This window comes from Mesoplodon densirostris, chromosome 8 (assembly GCF_025265405.1).
Source record: "Mesoplodon densirostris isolate mMesDen1 chromosome 8, mMesDen1 primary haplotype, whole genome shotgun sequence".
Lineage (NCBI taxonomy): Eukaryota > Metazoa > Chordata > Mammalia > Artiodactyla > Ziphiidae > Mesoplodon > Mesoplodon densirostris.
In genome coordinates this window covers 61685209-61708124 of record NC_082668.1, presented here as the reverse complement: position 1 = coordinate 61708124, position 22916 = coordinate 61685209, and the positions used below count along the sequence as shown (strand labels likewise).

At 34.4% G+C, this 22916-nt stretch overlaps 1 protein-coding gene across 1 annotated transcript in view; it reads left to right on the top strand.

Annotated features, from left to right (window-relative positions):
* The window catches only part of LRP1B (LDL receptor related protein 1B), a 1545691-nt gene that overhangs the window by 1190851 nt on the left and 331924 nt on the right, over positions 1-22916 (top strand). Inside the window, exons 42-43 of the mRNA XM_060105953.1 lie at positions 15698-15887; positions 19102-19306. Of these exons, the coding sequence (XP_059961936.1) occupies positions 15698-15887; positions 19102-19306 (395 nt within the window). The remainder of the gene's footprint in view (positions 1-15697; positions 15888-19101; positions 19307-22916) is intronic.

The following is a 22916-nucleotide window of genomic DNA, read 5'->3' as shown; positions in this document are numbered from 1 at the left end:
TTTTCTAATGTGGGGGGCAGGGTGTAGATGAACTCATTTGTGCTGAGAGTTTGTCATTTCTATAGGCCCAGATTGAGGCTTAGTCCAGAAAAGGGCTCAGAGGAACATGGCTAGGAGACAATCTTTGTCAGGGGTCATCCTGTAGGTGCTTCTATTACTAAGCTGTCTTATATTCACTAAGAGCCTTGGGGAACACTCATAATGGGGATTAGGAGGGGGGGAGTAGAAATAGATAGGGAGAGAGACAAGAATGTATATAATCATGAAAGTCAAGCAAGGAGAGAATTATGGGAAGAAAAAAGAGAATGAGGGCTTCCCTGGTGGCGCAGTGGTTGGGAGTCCGCCTGCCGATGCAGGGGACACGGGTTCGTGCCCCGGTCCGGGAGGATCCCACATGCCGCGGAGCGGCTGGGCCCGTGAGCCATGGCCGCTGAGCCTGCGCGTCCGGAGCCTGTGCTCCGCAACGGGGAGAGGCCACAGCAGTGAGAGGCCCGCGTACCGCAAAAAAAAAAAAAAAAAAAGAGAATGAGACACTGTGAAGAGTGGCATATAAATCACCAAGGCAACACTGAAATGTGTCAGGAAGAACAAAAGGCTAAGCTAAAGTTGTATCAGATGAATTAGGCCCGTGATTCTGTCCCTTCCTCTAACAATCTTCCATTTCTGAAAGAGAAGTACAGCGTTGGAGGAATTATGATGAGAGGTCCAGAAAGGCATAAAAGCTGACGCCAGTAGTAACGACATCATTAAAGTGGTTGACCCTGTTGTCTAGTTTTTGGTAGGGCAGATATCACAATCTGAGTACAGTAATTAATTGTATGATGAAAGGCAGATTTTGTGCTCAAACTTGGAGGTGCCAACAATTATTAACTTCAGTTTTCATGAAAATGCTGACAAATAAGAAGGTAACAGGTGGAAGAGAATGAGAACCAAGTTGAAACCCAGGGCTGGTGTTGATGTAGAGAAAGTTGTAGCAGTTGAGAAATGGTGAGGATAAGTAAACCAAAGTTCTGATAAATAATTTTAGGTGACTAAAAATGATAAGGATGGAGATAAAGGGAGGAAATAGAGAGGTTTAATACTTTGCTCAGAGGTGAATGTAGACACTAATGCTGGTGAGAAATAGAAATTTTAAAAACAGGTTGCATACTGACAAAGGATTAATCTCCAAAATATACAAGCAGCTCATGCAGCTCAATATTAAAAAAAACAAACAACCTAATCCAAAAATGGGCAGAAGACCTAAATAGACATTTCTCTAAAGAAGATATACAGATTGCCAACAAACACGTGAAAGGATGCTCAACATCACTAATCATTAGAGAAATGCAAATCAAAACTACAATGAGGTATCACCTCACACCAGTCAGAATGGCCATCATCAAAAAATCTAGAAACAGTAAATGTTGGAGAGGGTGTGGAGAAAAGGTAACCCTCTTGCACTGTTGGTGGGAATGTAAATTGATACAGCCACTATGGAGAACAGTATGGAGGTTCCTTAAAAAACTAAAAATAGAACTACTATAGGACTGAGCAATCCCACTACTGGGCATATACCCTGAGAAAACCATAATTCAAAAAGAGTCATATACCATAATGTTCATTGCATCTCTATTTACAATCGCCAGGACGTGGAAGCAACGTAAGTGTCTATTGACAGATGAATGGATAAAGAAGATGTGGCACATATATACAATAGAATATTACTCAGCCATAAAAATAAATGAAATTGAGTTATTTGTAGTGAGGTGGATGGACCTAGAGTCTGTCATACAGAGTGAAGTCAGAAAGAGAAAAACAAATACTGTATGCTAACACATATATATGGAATCTTAAAAAAAAAAAAAAAGGTTCTGAAGAACCTAGGGGCAGGACAGGAATAAAGATGCAGATGTAGAGAATGGACTTGAGGACACAGTGATGGGGAAGGGTAAGCTGGGATGAAGTGAGAGAGTGGCATGGACATATATACACTACCAAATGTAAAACAGCTAGTGGGAAGCAGCCGCATAGCACAGGGAGATCAGCTCAGTGCTTTGTGACCACCTGGACAGGTGGGATAGGGAGGGTCGGAGGAAGACGCAAGAGGGAGGAGTTATGGAGATATATGTATATGTATAGCTGATTCACTTTGTTATACAGCAGAAAGTAACACACCATTGTAAAGCAATTATGCTCCAATAAAGATATAAAAAAAAAATAGGTTGCATAGACTCAAATGATTAGCTTTAGGGAGTAGGTGAAAATTGAAGATATTTTAACATGAATGCCTGTGTAACTGAAGTGAATGTGGTAAATGTGGTGATGTAAGCTTATTCGAAAAAGCGCATGTAACTCCCTGAATTTTTATACTTAAAAATCTATACCACATAATTTAGCACTTAATTAATCACATGTTAGTGATAAAAAAGGGTATTTTCTTCTAGTAGATTCTAGGGTCCCCCTTTTTGTGTATTCCTTCTTTACAGGGCTGAGCACACAGTAAGTACTCAATAAATAATTCCCTTTATTATAATTATTTGCTATTAGGGTATTTGCAGGGAATTTAACATTTTTTATTTTGCTTTAAATATTAGTTAAGTGTGTTTATGATTATATACCTTCCAATCCATTTAAACATTTTTTATTTTAATTTAATTTAAAATTTTTAATTAAACCACTTTTCAGTGGGAATACCTTATAAAGTGAGACTTTATTTTTCTTATTGATATTTTTAGTTGGCAGGCAAAGTGTTTTTTTCTTACAGTATTTTAATATTGTGTGCACATATAATATATAGTGTTTTTATGTAATGAATTTATTATACGTGTGGAACAAACATAAAACTCTAATATAGCATGTGTTTTAAAAGATCAGAGAATAATCTTCATTTATTTAAATAAATTTCTAATACCTTGTCATATTGAGTTGAATGTCAAAACACTCTGTTATTTCCTAGAGATCAAATGTTTCTATCCATCTCTTAAGTTCCTTTCTAGCTCTAGTACTAATTTCCATCCTTTTTCTTTGCAAAACCTGGCCATAAAGAATTGAGCCTTTCTCTCTCTCCCTCTCTCTCTCTCTCTGGTCCTCGTCATCTGAAATGGCCTTTCTTTGTTTTCCTGCTTCATTAACTGCCCATTTGAAAAAAAAAATCACCTCTATTTATGTCTTTACTTTCTTCCTTACAGATCTCTGTCCTTGTCTCTTTCACACTGTTATCAAAATTTAATATTTTCTAGTATTTAAATTTTCTGATAGTCCCATCACTTTTCCACCTATGAGGTTATCAAATATTTACATTATCATCCTACCAGTAATAATAAGAGTCAAAGATACAGTAAGTGGTTTGGATAGCTAAGCTTATTCCAAGGGATGAGGAATAAATAAACTAGAGCTAAACTTCTTTAATAAAGAGAGACATATATACAAATGCAGGTTGTAGCCTCTTAGAGTTCAAAACCCACTCCTATAATAGCTAATATTTCTAGTATTACACTTGTGGAAAAATGGGGATGATAATTTATCCAACAAAGCATCAGCATTGTTAAGCATAATTGGCTATAGCCTTGTGTAGAGCAATGCAATAATAATAATAATGCCAACATATATTAAGCCCTTTGTGCTAGACACTGTTTTAAACACTTTACCCATGTTAACTCATATGATCATCCCAATGTCTTATTAATTTAATACTATTATTATTCTCATATTACAGAGAAGGAAATGAAAATACAGAAAAGATAAATAAACTGTCCATGGTCAGGGCATATAGCCTGTAAAGTGATAGTGCAAAGCCATTATCTGAACCCAGAGTTTGTGCTCTTAATTATTATCCTATATGCTTCTCCAATATTCTGGGTCTTACAAAATAAATTAATAATTAGGCATATAAAAATTAAAGCATAAATATACAGACACTGCCTTCAGTGTATTAATGTAGCAGAAATTCATGTATTTATTCCACAAATAATTTCAGTTGCTTGTTCTGTGCATTATAGTGGGGTGACAGACAGAAAGAATACAAATAACAAACAACATTCTAGTAGATTATGAAATAAACAAAGGGCAAAGCAAAAGAAATATATAAGCATGTAGATGGTATTTAATTCCATGGGAATAAATGAGATAACAGAGAGTAGAAAGGAAAGAGAAGAGGACCTTAGATAATACCTACATTTAGATGTTGGTCAGAGGGGTTGCTAGCAAAGATACTGGAAAGGAGATACCAGTGAGATATGAGAAAACAGGAGAGAGCATACCAAAAAACACAAACAAAACAGATTTTGAAAAGGTTTCAAGAGGAAGGAAGACAGTGAAAATCTGCTAAGTAACTTGGTAAGATGAAGAAAATGTGCATTGGATTTAACAGTAGAGAAATTGTGGGTTATCTTGAAAAGAGTAGTTTCAGGGTAGTTGTTATAATAGAAGTCAGATGATTCAATAAAACGGAGGCCTTTGTGTTGTAGGAAAGAGCAGAGAAAACAAAATGACCAACATCCTTGAGATGGAGAGAGAGAAGACAGCATAATCCAGAGCACAAGTAGTAGATTTCCTCTCTATAGGGAGACAGACACTTCTCAACAGGAGGGAACGAGATACAACTGAGATAGATTTGTAGGTTTGGTGGGAAGCTAAAGGATACGTTTCTGAATGAATGCTAATATTAAAACAACTGCTCTGGAAATATTGCAAATAATTTAATTGATTCCACAGTTTTGTTTTTTCCTCTAACTTTGTGTTTTTATCAAAGAATAAATAGTATATTTAAAATATTAAAAATGGAATGACCCATAAGTAATATATATATGAAACAAGAGGAGTATTATGACATTGATCCCTTAAATTTATCCACTTGATACTATAATTTATACTCTTAAATAGTTAATGTCTTCATGCAATGTACAGTTTATAATGCTTAAGCATTTTTGAAAGATTAGTCTCTTAATTAATCTGTTAATCTCATTACTTTTTCTTGGATTCCTGATAACAATAGCTCTAAAATCTAAAGTCAAATTACTATGCAGATTTATATTATTCTGTGAAGAATTTCATCCTCTAATTAATATTGAAAAGATATTCCCTCAAATACACATGTTGCTTTATATCTTTGCTTAGTTGTTCTATACTCCAAAAAAATGACTTCAGCTTTTCTGAAAGAGGCAAGCTGTTATATACAAAATCCTTTTAAAAGGACAAGAGCCTTGATATCTAAAAATCAAGATAATTTGCTATTGTTTTTGATTATCTAAAGCTATTAAAAACAAAACTAGTTTGTTACGCTTATTTGTTCTAAGCATTGTAGTGATTTAGAAAAAAATTACTCGATTTTAATTATTTGTATATAGCTTAAATACATTGATACTAGATCGTTATTTATATATGATTGTAAAGGAACAAATTTGACAACAGAATATGAAATGTTAGCTTGTACTGAGTCTCATAAGTTTAAGACCAATCAGCTGATACAGTAGCTTCAAAATGCCAAGAACTGGCAGAGGAACAAAGGGATGCCTGGAATAATATTTTCTCCACTCCATAGAAATCCATCAATTAGAGGGAGAGATAAAGCTAATGCAGGTAATTATGCTGTGAATCAGAATGACATAGAAAGGGTGACATGTATTCAAGTCAGAGTGATATTAAGGTCTGAAATCCACAAATTAAAGGGTTATTATAATAGATGTGTTTGTGTGTGTGTGTGTGTTAGGTAGAAGGCAGAATCAGGCAAGAGATAATGGTTGTAGGACATGGGAGAATACTGAAGGAGCAAGTGAAACTGTGAATCAGAACCAAACACACACAATGGGATGTAGGGGGAAAAAAAGGCTATCAGAAATGCTAGACCAGATATCTGAAGAAGGAAGGGGAAATTAAAAGAAGGAAAGAAAAAGAGGAGAAGGAGAGGAAGAAAGGAGGAAAGGGGAAGGAAGAAGGGGAAGAGAAGAAGGAGGAAATGCATACATTAATGGCTGGATAAAACGTTACATTTCTGGTGCAGAAGTCAACAACATTGTAACTGCTCTTGACTGAATTCAGTTTACAGGGCTGTTGTCCATTCTGGAATGGGAATCATAAAATCATCAAAAGCAACGTGTATGTGTGTGTGTGTGTGTGTGTGTGTGTGTGTGTTCTGTCCAATTAATTGTATGCACCGTACTTACATAAACACATGCAATCAACAAATGTACACAAATACTTTTCCTTGAAATTACTAATTTATCACCAAAGAATAGCTGGTAAACCAGGTATAGTACTGCATTTCTGTTAAGAATCCTCCTATACAGATGGCTGTCAAACAACATGGGGGTTGTGGTACCAACCCTCTGAGCAGTCAAAAATATGCATATAACTTTACACTCTCTCCTTCGTATAGGCGGTTCATACACAGATTCAACCAACCACAGGTTGTGTAGTACTGTAATAAATAGTGAAGAAAATCTGGGTGTAAATGGACTTGTGCAGTTCAAACCCCTGTTGTTCAAAGGTCAACTGTACTTGTACTATTTCTAGATTACCAAAGCCCTCATTTCTATGCCTCTTTCCAGACTGTACTTTTGAAGTTGTTTATCATCTTTTCTTCTACATAAGGAAGTCTACATTTTATGGCCCATTAAAAATACTAAAATATAATAATACATTGTAAAGCATTAATCATTACTAAGGAAGTTATCCTCTGAAGCGTATTTAAAGCAAGAACACCTGGAAGAGGCTTTAAACCAAGGGAACACATATCTAATAATGGACTTAGAAAAACTTGAAAGTTTACCAGGGTCTTAGTTTGGATAAGAAGAGTTTCCTAATTTCTCTCATATTATTTGAAGAAATTATTGTCTATGCTAAAGGTTTATAAGTGAATTGTTTATAAGTTGAGATTGTTTTACAGAGTATGAATTCATTGAGGGAAATGATGGATCTTATCCAGACCCCTGAGGATGGGCAGATACACCTCTTTCTCAAGAATGTTCTGGTTTATGATTTTGGCCTGATGACTTACCTCACTTTCTCACAAAGGAAATGAGGATGAGTTCCAAGTCACCTTGCAATTGTATTTCTCAAAGAAAGTCTGTACATATCAGATCCCCTCACCTTGCCCTGGAGGATGAAGTATGATATAACTGAGGATTTTAGAAACCATAGGGTCTTTGTCCTTCCCTGGGAGCCCTTGGCATACCAATGTTGGCTTCATTTAGGTTGAGTCAGTGCTTATCTCCAATTACTCCTGAAAAATTTGTTACTGAACTGGTTGCCTGAACCCTTGCCAGGGTCCTAGCTGAGGCCGAGTCCATTTGTCTCTGTTGGAGAGATTCTTTTTCCACTGGGATTTGCACAGCCAATCACAAAACCGATGCTGAGACTGGAACAGCATAATTTTTATTCAGTGGTAGAGAATGGAGAATTGAGAACTTAGTTTGCAAATCAACTTCTCAATTCAGTTTGGGCTGAGACACCATATACATAGGAGGGTCGAGGTAAAAGAGAGGGATTTGGAAAGAGAGGGAGGAATATTCATGACTTATCTGAGAACAGGGATGTGGTTTGTACAGTAACAGAGGCAACACTCCTTTTCAGTCCTTGTTTGAGCTTTTCCTGTTGTCATGGCAGCTGGCAACTGGCATGATGCTGGTGGGTGTGTCATTTAGCATGCTAATGTATTACAGTGACCATATAATGAGGCTCAAGGTCTACTGGAAATGAAATCTTCCACCATTTGGGGCTTAGCTGGTTATAATCAGTTCTTGTTTTTCTCTTTGCAGCTTCCCCCTGGAACTTAGATAAGAGCAATTGGTTTCCATTTGAGGAATGATTCTGGGGCAATAGCCTTGGTGACGAAATGACACAAGTATAATTACCCATATGCTCAATTTTTTCACCTCTTATATGTCTTGGCTTACATTAGTGATGACACAAGATAGAGGCATTTGTTGAGACCTGTCTGAGTCAATATAATTTTCAGCTGAGTCAGGAGTTCAGGTTGATATTCAGACTTTGAATGTTTCTAAATCTGGAAAAAAAAACCCAAAACACAAAGAGTAAGATTTAGGAAAAAAAAAAAAACACTGTTACTTAACAGCTTCAAGTCTTTTCAGTTTGCTTCCATACTCCCTTAGGGCAAATTGTTCCTTTGTTCTGGGAATGGGAAGTAAATAGGCCTCTTTTGTTGTGCAGTGTAAAACTAAGACTCTCTTTTAACATGGAAATATTTGAGATACTCTGGTTCTAGGGAATTAACCTTTGGGATGATAGTAAAAGCCTGTCTTTGTTAGAGATAGATTGCAAAAATAAAAAGTCTTCCAGAGAGGTTGGGTTTTCTCTTGTTAGAGGGCTGAGGGCCTTAAGTTAACGGATCCGCATTCATGAAAGGTAGCTTTATTGCAATACTTTGGGCACAAGAAGAGTCGAATTCAGATGGTCAGGGGTGATGCAGTTTTATAGGTATGTTTGTTGCAGGAAGGGGACCCCTTCCAGGGCCCGAGAGTGGGCTCTTTTTTAACACTTGGAAATGAATTGTCCAAGGAGACACACACATGCTGACAAAGCAAAATACTTTATTGGGAAGGAGCACCGTGGCGGAGAGCAGCAGGGTAAGGGAACCCAGGAGAACTGCTCTGCCACATGGCTCACCGTCTCAGGTTTTATGGTAATGAGGTTAGTTTCCAGATTGTCTCTAGCCAATCATCTTGCTTATACCCATACTTGGTCTGATTCAGTCCTTTCTGGTGGCCCTCACATCTCTCAGCCAAGGTGGATTCCAGTGTGAAGAGGTTGGCAGGACATATTATGGCTGGTGTCTCCTCCTTCCTTTTGGTCCCTCCCAAATTCTTCTGGCTAGTGGTAGTTTGTTAGTTCCGAGTTCCTTATCATGACTTCCTGTTGTGAGGTGACTCACGCAAGCAATTATTATTGTGTCTGGCCAGGGCAGGTAGTTTTGGTCCATGGTTCCCTAACATGTTCGTTCACTGGAACCCACATCATTAGTGGCTACTTGGATTGACATCTTCTTTCCATTTTTTATCTAGCTAGTTACTTTGTACATAATAGAACTATGGATTTTGGTTTATTTATTGCCTGCCATCTTACTGAACTCCGAATAATTCTCAGCAGATTCTCTATTGTTTGGGTGGTTAATTACCAAAAAAAACCCCGTTTTTTTCCAGTAGAACTGTTTGTTGTTTAAATTTTTAGACTGTAATGTAGATATTTAATTTGTTTAGTTTTTAGTAAATTAGACTATAAAAAATGTTGTGCTTTTTAACAGTTAAAGGATTTAAGAACATAAAAATTTAGGTCAAAGTCTACAGGTAAAAGCTATTTCTGTAATTAGGGTTGATCAGGGCTGACACTCCACATATTTGGCAGTCTGTACTGGGCCAATCTGAATGGATGTCATTTGTTCAGGTCAGACATTGGCCAGTACCCTTTACTGGTACATGTCAGTTTTGGTGTGTGATTTGTTAATGGCCTTAAATAATCTGAGGAGATTTTTAAAAAGCCTATATCTAAAAGATCTTTTAGGTAATCATTTTATTGTATTAATAATTAATACAATTTAATTAATACAAATAAATGTGGGTAAAAAAACCCTGAAAATGACTAAAGTCTCCAGACAAAGGGGTGGCAAGTCTAATTTATAGTAGGCAATTTGCATAGAAATCTATTGCAATCCATTCACCAGTTCAATAGTTAGAAAAGTAAAAATAACCCATCTAGTTAATCACTTGTATTAATCAGTTGATTGACATTTGGGCTGTTTCTGCCTTTGGCTATTATGAACAAAGCTGCAGTGAATATTTGTGTGCATGTGGATATATGTTTTCATTTTTCTTGGATAGACGTAACAGTGGAATTGCTAGATCATGTAATAACTATATGTTTAAAATTTTGAAAACTGCCAGACTGCTTTCCAAAGCAGCTGTACTATATTATATTCCCACCAGCAATGTATAAGGGTTCCAGTTTCTCCACTTCTTTGTCAAAACTTATCTTTTTTGATTACAGTCATCATAGTGGATCTGAAGTATGATTTTGATTTGTATTTCTTTGATGTTGAGCATTTTTCATGTCCTTATTAGTCATTTGTATACCTTCATTGGAGAAATATCTATTCAAATTATTTGCTCATTTTTTCCATTGTGTTGTTAATTTATTATTGAATTGTGAGAATTCTTTATATATTCTGGACACAAGACCATTATCACATAAATAATTTGCAAATATTTTCTCCCATTCTGGAGGTTGGCTTTTTACTTTCTTGGTGGTGTCTTTTGAAGTACACAAGTTTTTAGTTTTGATGAAGTCCAGCTTATCTATATTTCTTTTGTCATTTATGCACTTGGTGTCATGTCTGAGAAGGCTTTGCCTAACCCACGTTTATGAAGATGTATTCCTCTATTTTATTCTAAGAGTTTTGTAGCTTACCTTCTACATTTAGGTCTAAGATACATTTTGAATGGATGTGTGTGTATGGTATGAGGACATTATTTTTTGAATGTGCATATACAGTCATTGTAAACCATTAGTTGAAGAGATTATTTTTTCACCATTGAATTTTTCTGGTACCTTTTTCAAAAATCAATTTACCATAAAAATAAGGCTTTATTTCTGGACTATTGATTCTGTTTCATTGATCTATATGTCTATCCTTACGGTAGTACCACACTATCTTGACTACTGTACCTTTGTAGTAACTTTAAAATCAGAAAGTTTGACTCCTTTAACTTTGTTTTTCTTTTTAAAGATTGTTTGGGCTATTTTAAGTCCCTTGGATTTTCATATGCATTTTAGGATCAGTTTGTTGATTTCTGGGAAAAAGCCATCTGGGATTTTGATAGAAATTACATTGAATCTGTAGATCTATTTGGAAACTATTGCCATCTTAATAACATTGTCTTCCAGTCATTAACATAAGTTACTTTTCCATTTTTTGTCTTTAGTTTCTTTCAATGATGTTTTGTAGTTTTTCATGTAGAAGTTTTAAGATTATAGTTCTTTTGCTAAAGTTATTTCTAATTTTATTTGCCTGTCATATTTTCTACTCTTTTAAATGCTGTTATAAATGGAATTGTCTTCTGAATTTCATTTTTTGATTGTTCATTGCTACTATATAAAAAATACAACTGTATTTTATATGTTGCTTTGTACCCTGCAACCTGGTTGACTGTTTTTATAATTTGAATAGTCTTGTACTGAATTACTTAAGATTTTGTATATCTAAGGGTATATCATCTACAAAAAGAGATGGTTTTACTTGTTCCAATCTGGATGATATTCCTGCCTTTATTTCTATCTTTTTTTTTAATTAAAAAATTTTTCCCAATTACCCAGAGTGAATTTCCAATACAATGCTGAATAGAGGGGCAAGAGTAGACTGTCTTGTCTTGTTCCTAGTCTTAGGGAGAAAACTGTCATTTTTTTCATGGCTAAGTAAGGTATAAGCCTTGTTTTGTTTTTTGTTTGTTTTTTTAATAGGTTGGTTTTATCAATTTGAGGAAATTCACTTCTATTCCTAGTCTGTTGAGTATTTTTATGATGCAAGTCTTTTCGGTTTTGTCAAGTAAACCTGTAGAGTAGCCATATCAAATAATTGGCTCATTGTAATGAGGGAAACTGTACACCAGAAGAGCTGTAGGTTATCTCACCCCTATCCCAAAAGAGAAGGAAAAGTAATTATAAGAAGATTTTTAGAAATAGGTGAGTTTAGGCAAAATAAGTAATATTTTGTTAGGCTTAAAGTAAAACAAGGCTATGTGTACTCTCTAGAGTTCAACATCAGGTCTGGAGTGTGAACTGGACCCAGAATCTTGTTTTTCTGGAAACTATATAGTAAGATATATGTGGAATGTCGCGTCCAGAAACTTTTTATTTTAAGCTCTGTACCTGGGTTGTAAATTGAGCCTGCTTCTCTGTGTCTTGAGATCCTCCAGACAAGATTGAGATGCTTCATACTACTGACATAATTTCCAGCAACAAACTTTCTGATATTCTTTGGCTTTAGAAAATAAGCCAGTGAATAAGAGAATATATTATACTTTCAACAGGGAGGCCATTACAGTTGTAGCATGTCCTTGGGATAAATATTATTTCCTGTTAACTTTGTGACAGGATTTATCTGAGACGGTTATTCCAGCCAGATGACTGGCAATGTTTTGTACATGTGGCTCCCTCCCAAGAATACTTCACTGGCTTTCCCATTTTGTAGACTCTTATCCTGCCTTTACAACACTGCACAGGCAGGAAGGAGCTGTTTTCTCTTCTTCAGTGGTGATGAGATGAAGGTGTTTTCTCTATGAAGTCCTTGGCTACCTGCCAAAATAGCACCATAATAGTTATTCTCTGAATTATGCCTATTTTACATCCTTGAGTTCCAACACTGTATTCTACATCCTTGAGTTAACTCTGTATTAATTTACTCTGTTCAATATTTCAGGACTGGTTGATGGAATAAATAGGCATTTTACTTTAGTTTTCAGACTACGTAATTATCTGCCAGGACCAGTGACTCAAAGTACTTATTTTACCTGTTCAACTGATTCAGGTACTTTAGTGTTCATGCACACGCACACACAAACACACACACGTATCACATGATGCCTGTTATAATGTTAATTTCTTAGTATGCCTGCCAAAGTTATATATATATATTCTCTCTTAAATTAAATATGCTAAGAGTACTGACTCAGAGAAAAACAGATAATATGAAGGAATGTCTATCATAAAATAGACATTAATGTCTTTATGTTAACTAAAATATTCTCATGATTTTAAAATTTAATATTTTTATGATTTTAAAATATATATGTATATAGTCCTTTTCAGATTTTCTTCCCTTTTACGTTATTACAAAATATTGAGTATAGTTCCCTGTGCTATACAGTAGGTCTTTGTGATTATCTATTTTATATATAGTGGTGTGTGGTTTATGTTTTAATTGGCCATTTGCTAATGACAAATACAATTTTTTTTTTTTTTTTTTTTTTTTTTGTGGTACGCGGGGCTCTCACTGCTGTGACCTCTCCCATTCCGGAGCACAGGCCCCGGACATGCAGGCTCAGCTGCCATGGCTCACAGGCCTAGCCACTCTGCGGCATGTGGGATCTTCCCGGACCGGGGCACGAACCTGTGTCCCCTGCATCGGCAGGCGGACTCTCAACCACTGCGCCACCAGGGAAGCCCTACAATTTTTATAGGGAGTTAAATACCTTTTTTAAAATTAATTAGTTTACTTATATTTATTTTTGGCTGTGTTGGGTTTTTATTGCTGCATGCGGGCTTTCTCTAGTTGCAGCGAACAGGGGCTACTCTTTGTTGCGGTGCGCGGGCTTCTCATTGCGGTGGCTTCTCTTGTTGCAGAGCATGGACCCTAGGCGCGCGGGCTTCAGTAGTTGCAGCACACAGGCTCAGAGGCTGTGGCTCGCAGGCTCTAGATCACAGGGTCAGTAGTTGTGGCACACAGGCTTAGTTGCTCCATGGCATGTGGGATCTTCCCGGACTAGGGATCGAACCCATGTCTCCTGCATTGGCTAGCGGATTCTTAACCACTGTGCCACCAGGGAAGTCCCCTAAATATCTTTTTAAGAGGTAAATATTTTAAAATGTAGCACCAGATTATGATTAAGTGTACTGTCAGGTTGTCATCTATTACAAAAAATAAAACAAAAGAGATTATACCTGGACAGTGAGATGTATTATGTACTCTAGTAACCTTGGAACTATGTCAGCCATGGAAAAGAAGCATCTGCTTCATCTCAATGGTAATACCAAGTGGTTTCTTCCTGATTTGGCAGGAAAAAGTGGACATGAAGAAGATCTGTCAAAGTCAGTGGAAGGGGAAGATACAAAATGAGGATGGATTAATAATTTTGATTTGCTTGGATTTTTTCAGAGCTGTGCCATTTCTCATTCTATTTGTGGATGATGAAAGAGTGGAATGCTGCTTATAATACAAATAGAGTTGGCTTCATTTCTGAAATGATATGAAAGTGCTAAAAATACAGTGGAATAGATGATTTATTAATTAATAATTGAAATACTTTTGACCGTTATCAACCTCCCACCTGCTCACCTCAAATAGGACTACCATATGATTCATATAAGCAAAGCTTAATGGATTTTATTATGATTGTGTTTTATAATGTTTTCTTCCATCATCTCTGGCCTAGGTTTCCATACTAATCACCTACATTAATTTCTTATAAGTAGTTTTGTTGACTGTGTGAGAGGTTATTCATGGTAAATTACTAGTGATACAATTCACCCAGAGTCAGACAAGTTAAATCTAATGAATCATTTGTTTGGTTCCAGCTTGATGTACATTGAGAATAAGCAATAGCTGCTATTAATCCATCTCTAAATAATGGTGCTGAAGATTATAGGCTTACGGAAGCACATGGACCTGTGTTAAAAATCTTGCTTCAATACTATTAGTTCTGTGACCATAGGTTTCAGTTTTCTTCTTAGGAAAGAGGAACAATAAAACTAACTTCACAGAGTAGATTTACACATAAAATGATGTATGCAAACCAATTACACAATTCCTAGCAGAAAGACAGTGTCCAATAAATGGCAGATATTAATTTTATTATTAGTGGATTTTCCTGTTGCATGTAGAAAAAGAACAAAAGGACAAAATTTTAATAACGTTCAAGAAATGTAGTTCAAAAGGTTTTAATATTGTTTTGCTCTCCCACTAAATCCTACTGACCACCAAAGTAAACATTTACCCATCTCAAACCTGAAAACAGCTCTTTTCATCTACCTGTTTTCAGAAGAGCTTAATCTTTTGAGATTCCTTAAGAGAAAAGCAATAGAAAGACTCTGCCTGTTATAATGTTAATTTCTCAGGATGACTGCCAAAGTTATATATATATATTCTTTCTTAAATTAAATATGCTAAGAGTACTAACTCTGAGAAAAACAGATAATATGAAGGAAAAACTATAATAATTTGGTTATATGTACAGATGTGCTCAGAGCACCTCTATGAAAAATAAACCAACCACTTATGTTATCCTAGTGATTGGAAACACAATTTTAAGAAATAATTACTTTTGTTTTTCATATTGTCACTTTTATGTATTAGACTATGGGTACTACCATTTATCTTTTTCTGTCAACATTAAAGCATGCCTTAGCTCACAATTAATTTTATTTTCTTTTGTTTTTTGTATCACATTAGTCAAATAGAATTAAAAAAAATCATTGCATTAACTTATTAAAACATTCTCTACCATGGTTTGATAGTTGCAAGTGTAGAGTTGTATTTTGGCTTTTTGATACTTTGTTGTAGTTTTTGATGTGTTTGGTTTTCCTTGATGTCTCTAGATATAGTATCAAGATAAAACTCATTATGATTGTACTTAAATGGTATCTCTGACATATGATTTTCAAAAGCATCGCTAAATTGTTGCACACTGGATACTTTTTGAAAATTAATTACTAAAATATGAAAATAAAAGAGAGCCACCATTTTCCTAAATAAAAGGCAATTACTTAATTAAGGTTTTTTTGGATAAGAATATTCAGTCTTTAATGCATGTTTTTGTATAAATTCTCCATGAGCAGTTCACAGCTCAGTTTTACAGTATGTAATCAGCTGTCATTGTACGCATTATGTAGCATTATATAGGCATCATAATTATTATATTTTTGCTTTTTCTGTTCAGAAGCCAAGTCTTTTGTAGATGAAAGTATAAATTTTTTCTTTTCTTTCCCACATCAGATGTGGGTTCTGTTGAAGGACTTGCCTATCACAGAGCCTGGGATACACTGTACTGGACCAGCTCCACTACCTCATCCATCACCAGGCACACAGTGGACCAGACTCGGCCTGGAGCATTTGATAGGGAAGCCGTCATTGCCATGTCAGAGGATGACCATCCTCATGTGCTAGCCCTAGATGAATGCCAAAAGTAAGAAATTTGTATTTCTTCATTATAATTATAAGTCAGACTATCAAAGTTATATTAATTTTAAAGAGAATTAGCATTAAAAATGCAGATTTCCTTTGAAGTTCTCTTTTCACAATTCATAAAACTGTTTTTTATAAGACTGTTTTTTATTATAAATGTGGATAATTGAAATCTGAACTCTTTAAATGCCAGGCATCACCTCCATGAGAGATAGAGTAAAAGGAAAATTAAAGGATGAAAGGGAAAATAGAGACAATACTGTGATTGAATAGACATTTTTCATATATGTAAAAGACATTAATGCATCACTGATTGAAGTGATAAATTTGAAACAAAAATAAAACTATTAACAAGTATTGAAACCTGAAAGGTGTTTCTGTAATTCAATTAAGTAATTTTAACAATTGGAGATCTGTCCAATTGAAATACAGAGGAAATAAATAGCAACAATAGATCTTTGTGTGCAGCTATAATTTCAACATTAGATACTTGACAGTAGTCTACATGGTCCACATCGGTTTGATGATATATTGTGCAGGTATTTATAATAATACTTATGAAGAATTCATGGCAAGAAAAAATGCTCAAGCTATAGTATAAAATGTATAAAAAATAAAACAAATTAGAAAAAAGTTATGTTTCGGGGGATGCTATAAAGAAAGCAATTATATGAAAACCGAAGAATGAAGCTCAGGTTAAGTAGAAAACAAATATGTCTATGGAGTTTCACTCTTATACAATATGGTAGGAATATTTGTTAACTACTAGAAAGTGCTTTTACTCTTAAGCGAAACAAGGACACAGAAATTAGACCAAACTGGTTTCGCTGAGCAGAAAAAGAAGAACTTATTTTAGGTGTGTTGAAGAAAAATGGAAGAATAAAAAACAATGACTGATAAACACTAACCCTGATCACTTGAGAGAAGAAAGGAGCACAGGAATTACTCAGTGTGAGAATAACTCAATCTGGATACTCTTATAGAACTAGAGATGAGAATTGACTTACTTTATTTAACTAAACATATTGAACTTATAAATTAAGACTCTAAAGTTTGAGAGATGCAGGTGAAGAGAAGGTTGACTCCTCACACAGATTTGGTTAGTTCAGGTGGACACAGGCCTTTAGATGCCTGGGCAGAGCTAGTTCTGCTCACACCACTGCCCTATCACTAGGGCTTGTTGTTGAGTCAGCTACACTGATCTACCAGGAGAATCTTAGGACAATAATAAATATCCTAAAGTTGATCAGAGGAATTTATAAGACAGTTTTCAGGTAAACATGAGGGAGATCACTGATGATATTATACATGATTAATTTTAATTGATAAGTGCTTTATCCTATAATTATCAGTTACATAGGCTAAAATTACACTTTCATCTTATATATGGTGAACTGTAAATTAGAACACACTAAAGTATTTTAATTGGATAATTATATGTAATTAAAGTTTAAAGTATAAAAATATTTTTATCATTAAACATATTAATGACACCTTCAAATCACTTTCATATGTTAGTTGATTAACAGAAATTTTAAAATCAAATTAATTTCTAGATGAAAGACTACTTGAGTTCAAAACTTGGCTCTGTAACTATAACTAATATTCAAGCTCTCTGGCCTCTGTTTTCTTATATGTGAAAGGGTGAAATTAAAGAAGTACTAATACCTTGGAAATTCTGTAATTCTAAAGCCCACAATCTAGAAAAATATTGCAAATAAATTGTGTATTTAATACCTCATATTATTTGGATAACTTTTTAAACTAAATTTTTCATTTTAAAAGTTACAAGATGTGGTTAAAACTACTGCATGATTTAAGAAAGTAGAATGCCATTTTTTTTCAAATTTACTGATCCATAGGACAAACTGTTTTGACACTTTCTCACTTAGAACACTTTTATGTTCCACAGAATAGATTAAAATGCTATGAAGTATTTTAATAAAGAGCATAGATGACCTAGCTTTCCCTAATTGGTGGGGGTTATTTTTTTAAATTTGCAAGTAGAAAGGTTTTTTTGTGTGTGTGTGAAGTTGAGTATTGTCTAGTAATAGGTTTTTACATAATACTCAAAAACCATATATTGAATAATTATGTTGGCTATAATCCTACATTGTCTTTACATGTCTTTACATAGGAATGATATATGCAATCTTGCTGTAAATATGAAATATTATTCCAATTAGTTTTTCTTTGTATTTATTAAACATATTTTTTCAAAATGTAAAGCAGCCTGCCTGTCAGTCTCCCTCCTTCCTTTCTTCCTTTCTTTCTTCCCTTTCTCCCTTCCTCCCTTTTTCCTTCCTTCTCCCCTTCCTCCCTCCCTCCCTCCCTCCATTCTTTTCTTCTTTCCTTCAGTTCAAAAACTGATCTTCAAATAAACTCTTAGGGATACTCCTAAATATAGAGGGGAAGAAAGAAGAGCTGTTTCAGTAAAAGCAGGCCTTGGAGACTGGAACCCTATAGCCTCTCCACTCTTCCAGTGACCTTTAAAGGCTTCCATAGACTCCTAGGCCTTCTTCAAAGAATAGTTTGACAAACACTGATTTAAAATATTCTAGAAAATCTGTAAGTAATGGATACTATGTTTAAGGATTTGAGAGTGACCCCTGGAATTCTAGAAACAGCACTGTAATTTATAGAAAAATCACACTGATAAACAGAGGAGGGAAAAAAGACATTAAAGAAATATAGGAGTTTAGTAATTTCTCTAAAACATATACAGAGAAAAATGCAGAATTTAAAAAGCAAACCTAGAAGGAGAGAAAGATTTTGATTTTCACCAACTGAAGGAGGGAAATATTGTTAGGTTAAGAACGATGTCCAAAATGATAACAACACAGGATTTGCTGAAGCATTATAATAATAAGTTAGAGTATATTTGCAGTGCATAGAAAATTTTAAATAACTATTTTTGTCCCTGATTAAAATAAATCTTTACTATGCATCAAACTGATTCGATTTAATTAAATTACTATTTGAGAGATAATTGTTTTTCAGAAATATTTTCCAGGTCATTTAAGAAACTGAGAAAAATATATATGCAACTATAATATACATATTTCCCCTTATTACTAAAACTTCCTCAAGGGTCATAGAATATGAGATAAATAATGTTGCTTCTTTTAAAATAATTTGACATTGCCATGTTTCTACTAATGTTGTTACTGTTAATGAAAATTTTAATCTATTATCACAATTTTCATTTTAATTAGTTTAATGTTTTGGACCAACTGGAATGAGCAGCATCCAAGTATCATGAGATCTACTCTGATTGGAAAAAATGCTCAAGTGGTGGTCAGTACAGACATACTCACTCCAAATGGACTCACCATTGACCACCGTGCAGAGAAGCTGTATTTCTCAGATGGCAGCCTAGGAAAAATTGAAAGGTGTGAATATGATGGATCCCAGAGACATGTAAGTTAACTGAGAATTTCTTGATTATAGATTTGAAAAATGATACATTTGGAAAATACATGCTTTATATGCCTAAAATATGCATATTAAGGGATTTCACAATAGCTAATTGTTCGAACCAATACAACTGAATAATCTGTTCAGTGAAAAACAAAACAGCAGATAAAATTTTGAAAACTTTCTTTAAGTGCATTTGCTACCATGGAGACAGTCCAACTCTTATGGAGAAACAATAACTGATTTTCTCCTAGTTATGAATTGAATTGGTATTGTTAGAGTCATTTATGTAAACTTCATTGTTATTTATAATTTCTTAAAATGTGAAATGAAATTGGTTAGTTGCCCTAGGATCAAAGAACATTAGAAAGTAATGAAATGATCCTCTGTCTGTGTTTGGGTCCTCAAAGCAACCTCAGAAGCTTTGAAGAGAGAAGAGTGGAATTCCTTTCACAGTCAGGCTCATTCTCTGTCTCTTTTCTCTGAATTCCAAATAAAATGTTAATGGGAGTGTCTTTATGCTGCCCCTGGAGAACATTTGCAGGAGATATTTAGGGCCTGTAGAATGGTGAACGTCCAGTGCCTCACCTTATCTTATGAGGACGGTAGCCCTTGGCAACTGGGAAAACTCAGGGTTCTGAAGGGTAAGATCCGGGTTGTTACACCACTGGAGGAATCTACCCTAGCCCCTCTTCACCAGTGCATGCTTGAATGACAAAATAATCCTGAGGCTCTTAGCTCTTCCACTGAGTTTCTGGAAGGACCATCTTCATGGGCCATATTTCCTCTATCACAACTACAGTGCCTTATGGTATTAAAGCAACATAGAGAATACGTATGAATAGCTGTGGCAGTATTTCAATAAAACTTTATTTACAGAAACAGGCAACCAAACAGCAGGCCATATTTGCTAACACCTGATTTATACCATTAAGCACACTGTTTAATTCAATTGAGTATATACCTGTACGTATATATCTACATATTATATCTAATATAGATACATATATCTATACGTACATATATAATACTAAATATGTATATATACACACATTATATTATATAGAGAAACGTAGATATTTATCTTAGGGCAACTAACTAAATGTATATATACATATATGTGCATATTGCATATATATATATTGCCTATATGTATATATGTGTGTATATATAGATATGTGTGTGTGTGTGTGCATGTATGTGTGTGTGAGTTTCTTAAAGAAGGAACAAGTGCATTGATTTACATTCTAGTACAGGCACCTCATCTAATTGTAGAGTGGATACTTCAAGTAGCAGTGATATAGTACAGTTGAGTGCTTAAGGAAAATTGAAATAATCAGCTAAGATCTGATGAGTTCAGTTTGTGCTAAAGGCAGTAACTCTGATGAAAGAATTCTATGCCTAATTCTTGGTCTATCTTTTCAATTAAAGGCCATGTGACCTAAGGCAAATTACTTAGTCTTTATGAATTTTAGTTTTCCGACATGCAAATTTTCTACCTAAATTTCAGGGTTATTATGAGGATATAGTGTGAAAATATATGCCTCAGAATAGAGCAAAGAAACCCTAAATGAACTTAATGGGTAATGCTTTTGAAAAATAGGTAAATCATTATCCTGTTTATGGGATTATTTTGTGTTATGGCCTAATACAGAAAATGCTTCTGTAACTCCTCCTAACAACATTTTGTCCACTTTAACTTATTTTTTATATACATAGTTTTCTTTTCCCTCCTCAGTCTACTGTTATGTATGATACTTATAGCTACTCAAGGTGATCCAGTAATCAGATAGCTCTAATCTAAATAATTCAAAGGCTTTCTTTTGACATTAAAAAAATATGCACAGTTATGATTCCAACTCTCCATTTCCCATCCTTGTCTAAACCAGGATAATTTCTGGCTGGTTGTAGTTAACAATGCTATATTGTACATTTGAAGTTGCTAAGAGAGTATATTTTTATAGTTTTTACCGCCAAAAAAAAATTGTAACTGTGAAGTGATGGATATATTAACTAAACTTATTGTGGTAATTGTTTTGTAGTATATACATATATCAAATCATTATGTTCTATACTTCAAACTTACATAATGCTATATGTAAACTATATGCCAGTAAAGCTGGACAGAAAGATTTCTGTCCTGTAGAGATGAAAATGTTGAGTAGAGAACATTACTTTAAAGGATATGGGTGTATTCCCCCATACAACATTGATCCATTTTGTCTCAAAGTTAGAACTACATAATCTTTTTCCTCTTCTCCAGTAAATCAGCTTTACCATCAAAATTTCTGGTTGGGCATAAAAATTGGGAAAATATTTCAATGTTTATTCCATTCTTACATGAATCTCACTATTTTGCTGGTTTTCCAGATTCTATTGCCAGTGTTGATCATGGGTACCTTGAATTTACCACCAACTTATATACTCTTTGTGATATCCACTGTTTCCTATATTTTAGTCATGATTTTACAACTAGAACTTGTTATCTGTTCCTGAATTCCATTTTTTAATTGACGTGAATTTCTGAATACTTATTACACTTTAAATTGCCTGTTTTCGTGAACAATCAGCTGTTTATATAATCTATTACTATTATAAGCTTAGAATTCTGAGGCTGAGAGTATAACTGAGGAGCTAGGTCATCCATTATCTTTAGAAAAGGTTAAATACGCAATCTGGCTTATGTTTCAAGATTTTAAAAAAGGATATTTCCTGAGGAAGAAAGAAATACTACTTATTCAGAAAAAAATATTCTGGGGATATGGCATAATATTATAGAAGTCTCAGAAACTCTAAAAACTCTTCTATTATCTGATAACTGTTGAAAAAGTGGACCAATTTGTCTAATACCCTATCCATTCACTCCCCAGTTTTATATTTTTAATTACATGTACAAAAGTGTGAACAATATCAATTATTAACTTGATTTATGCCTATCCACTTGAGTTGAAGTCTTGGAAATCAAAGGATACCTTTTGGAGCAGATTTCTTTTTAAATCCTCACAGAACCTAAGAGCTCCTTATCTGAAAAACTTGCATGTAACCAGTTCATTCATTCTAATCTTCATTCGATCTCTCTGTACCAGGCCCTTTTGTTTATGTGTGTGTGTTTCCTACTATGTCTGTTCCTCATTCCTATATGGTTCCCCTTGGGCAAAAATACTAATGTAATTGATATATATCCATCCAATTACATATATATCTATATACACATACACACATATATACATATAAAACACATGCATGTATACATATATATTTTAAATAGATCAAGTAACCAACATAATGAATTTCATTTTTACATTTTTGGAAAGCACTGTACAAGGCACTGCAGAAATGTGTGATGGGGTATAATCATGGAGTTAAAAAGAATGATATTTAGGAAGTAAAAATATAGAAGGTTAAAATAGTCTATGAAAGACTTAAAATGCCAAGAAATGTAAGAAGAGATGTAAAACATTGTTTAATTTATAAAGTCAAAAAGAACTGAGACAATGCAATATAAATGAGTGTCCAGAGATAATAATTTCATTATTATAATAATTCATTATAATAATAATTTCCTTTGCATAGATGTATATTTTCTAGCTTTGGATGACACAGATGATCATAG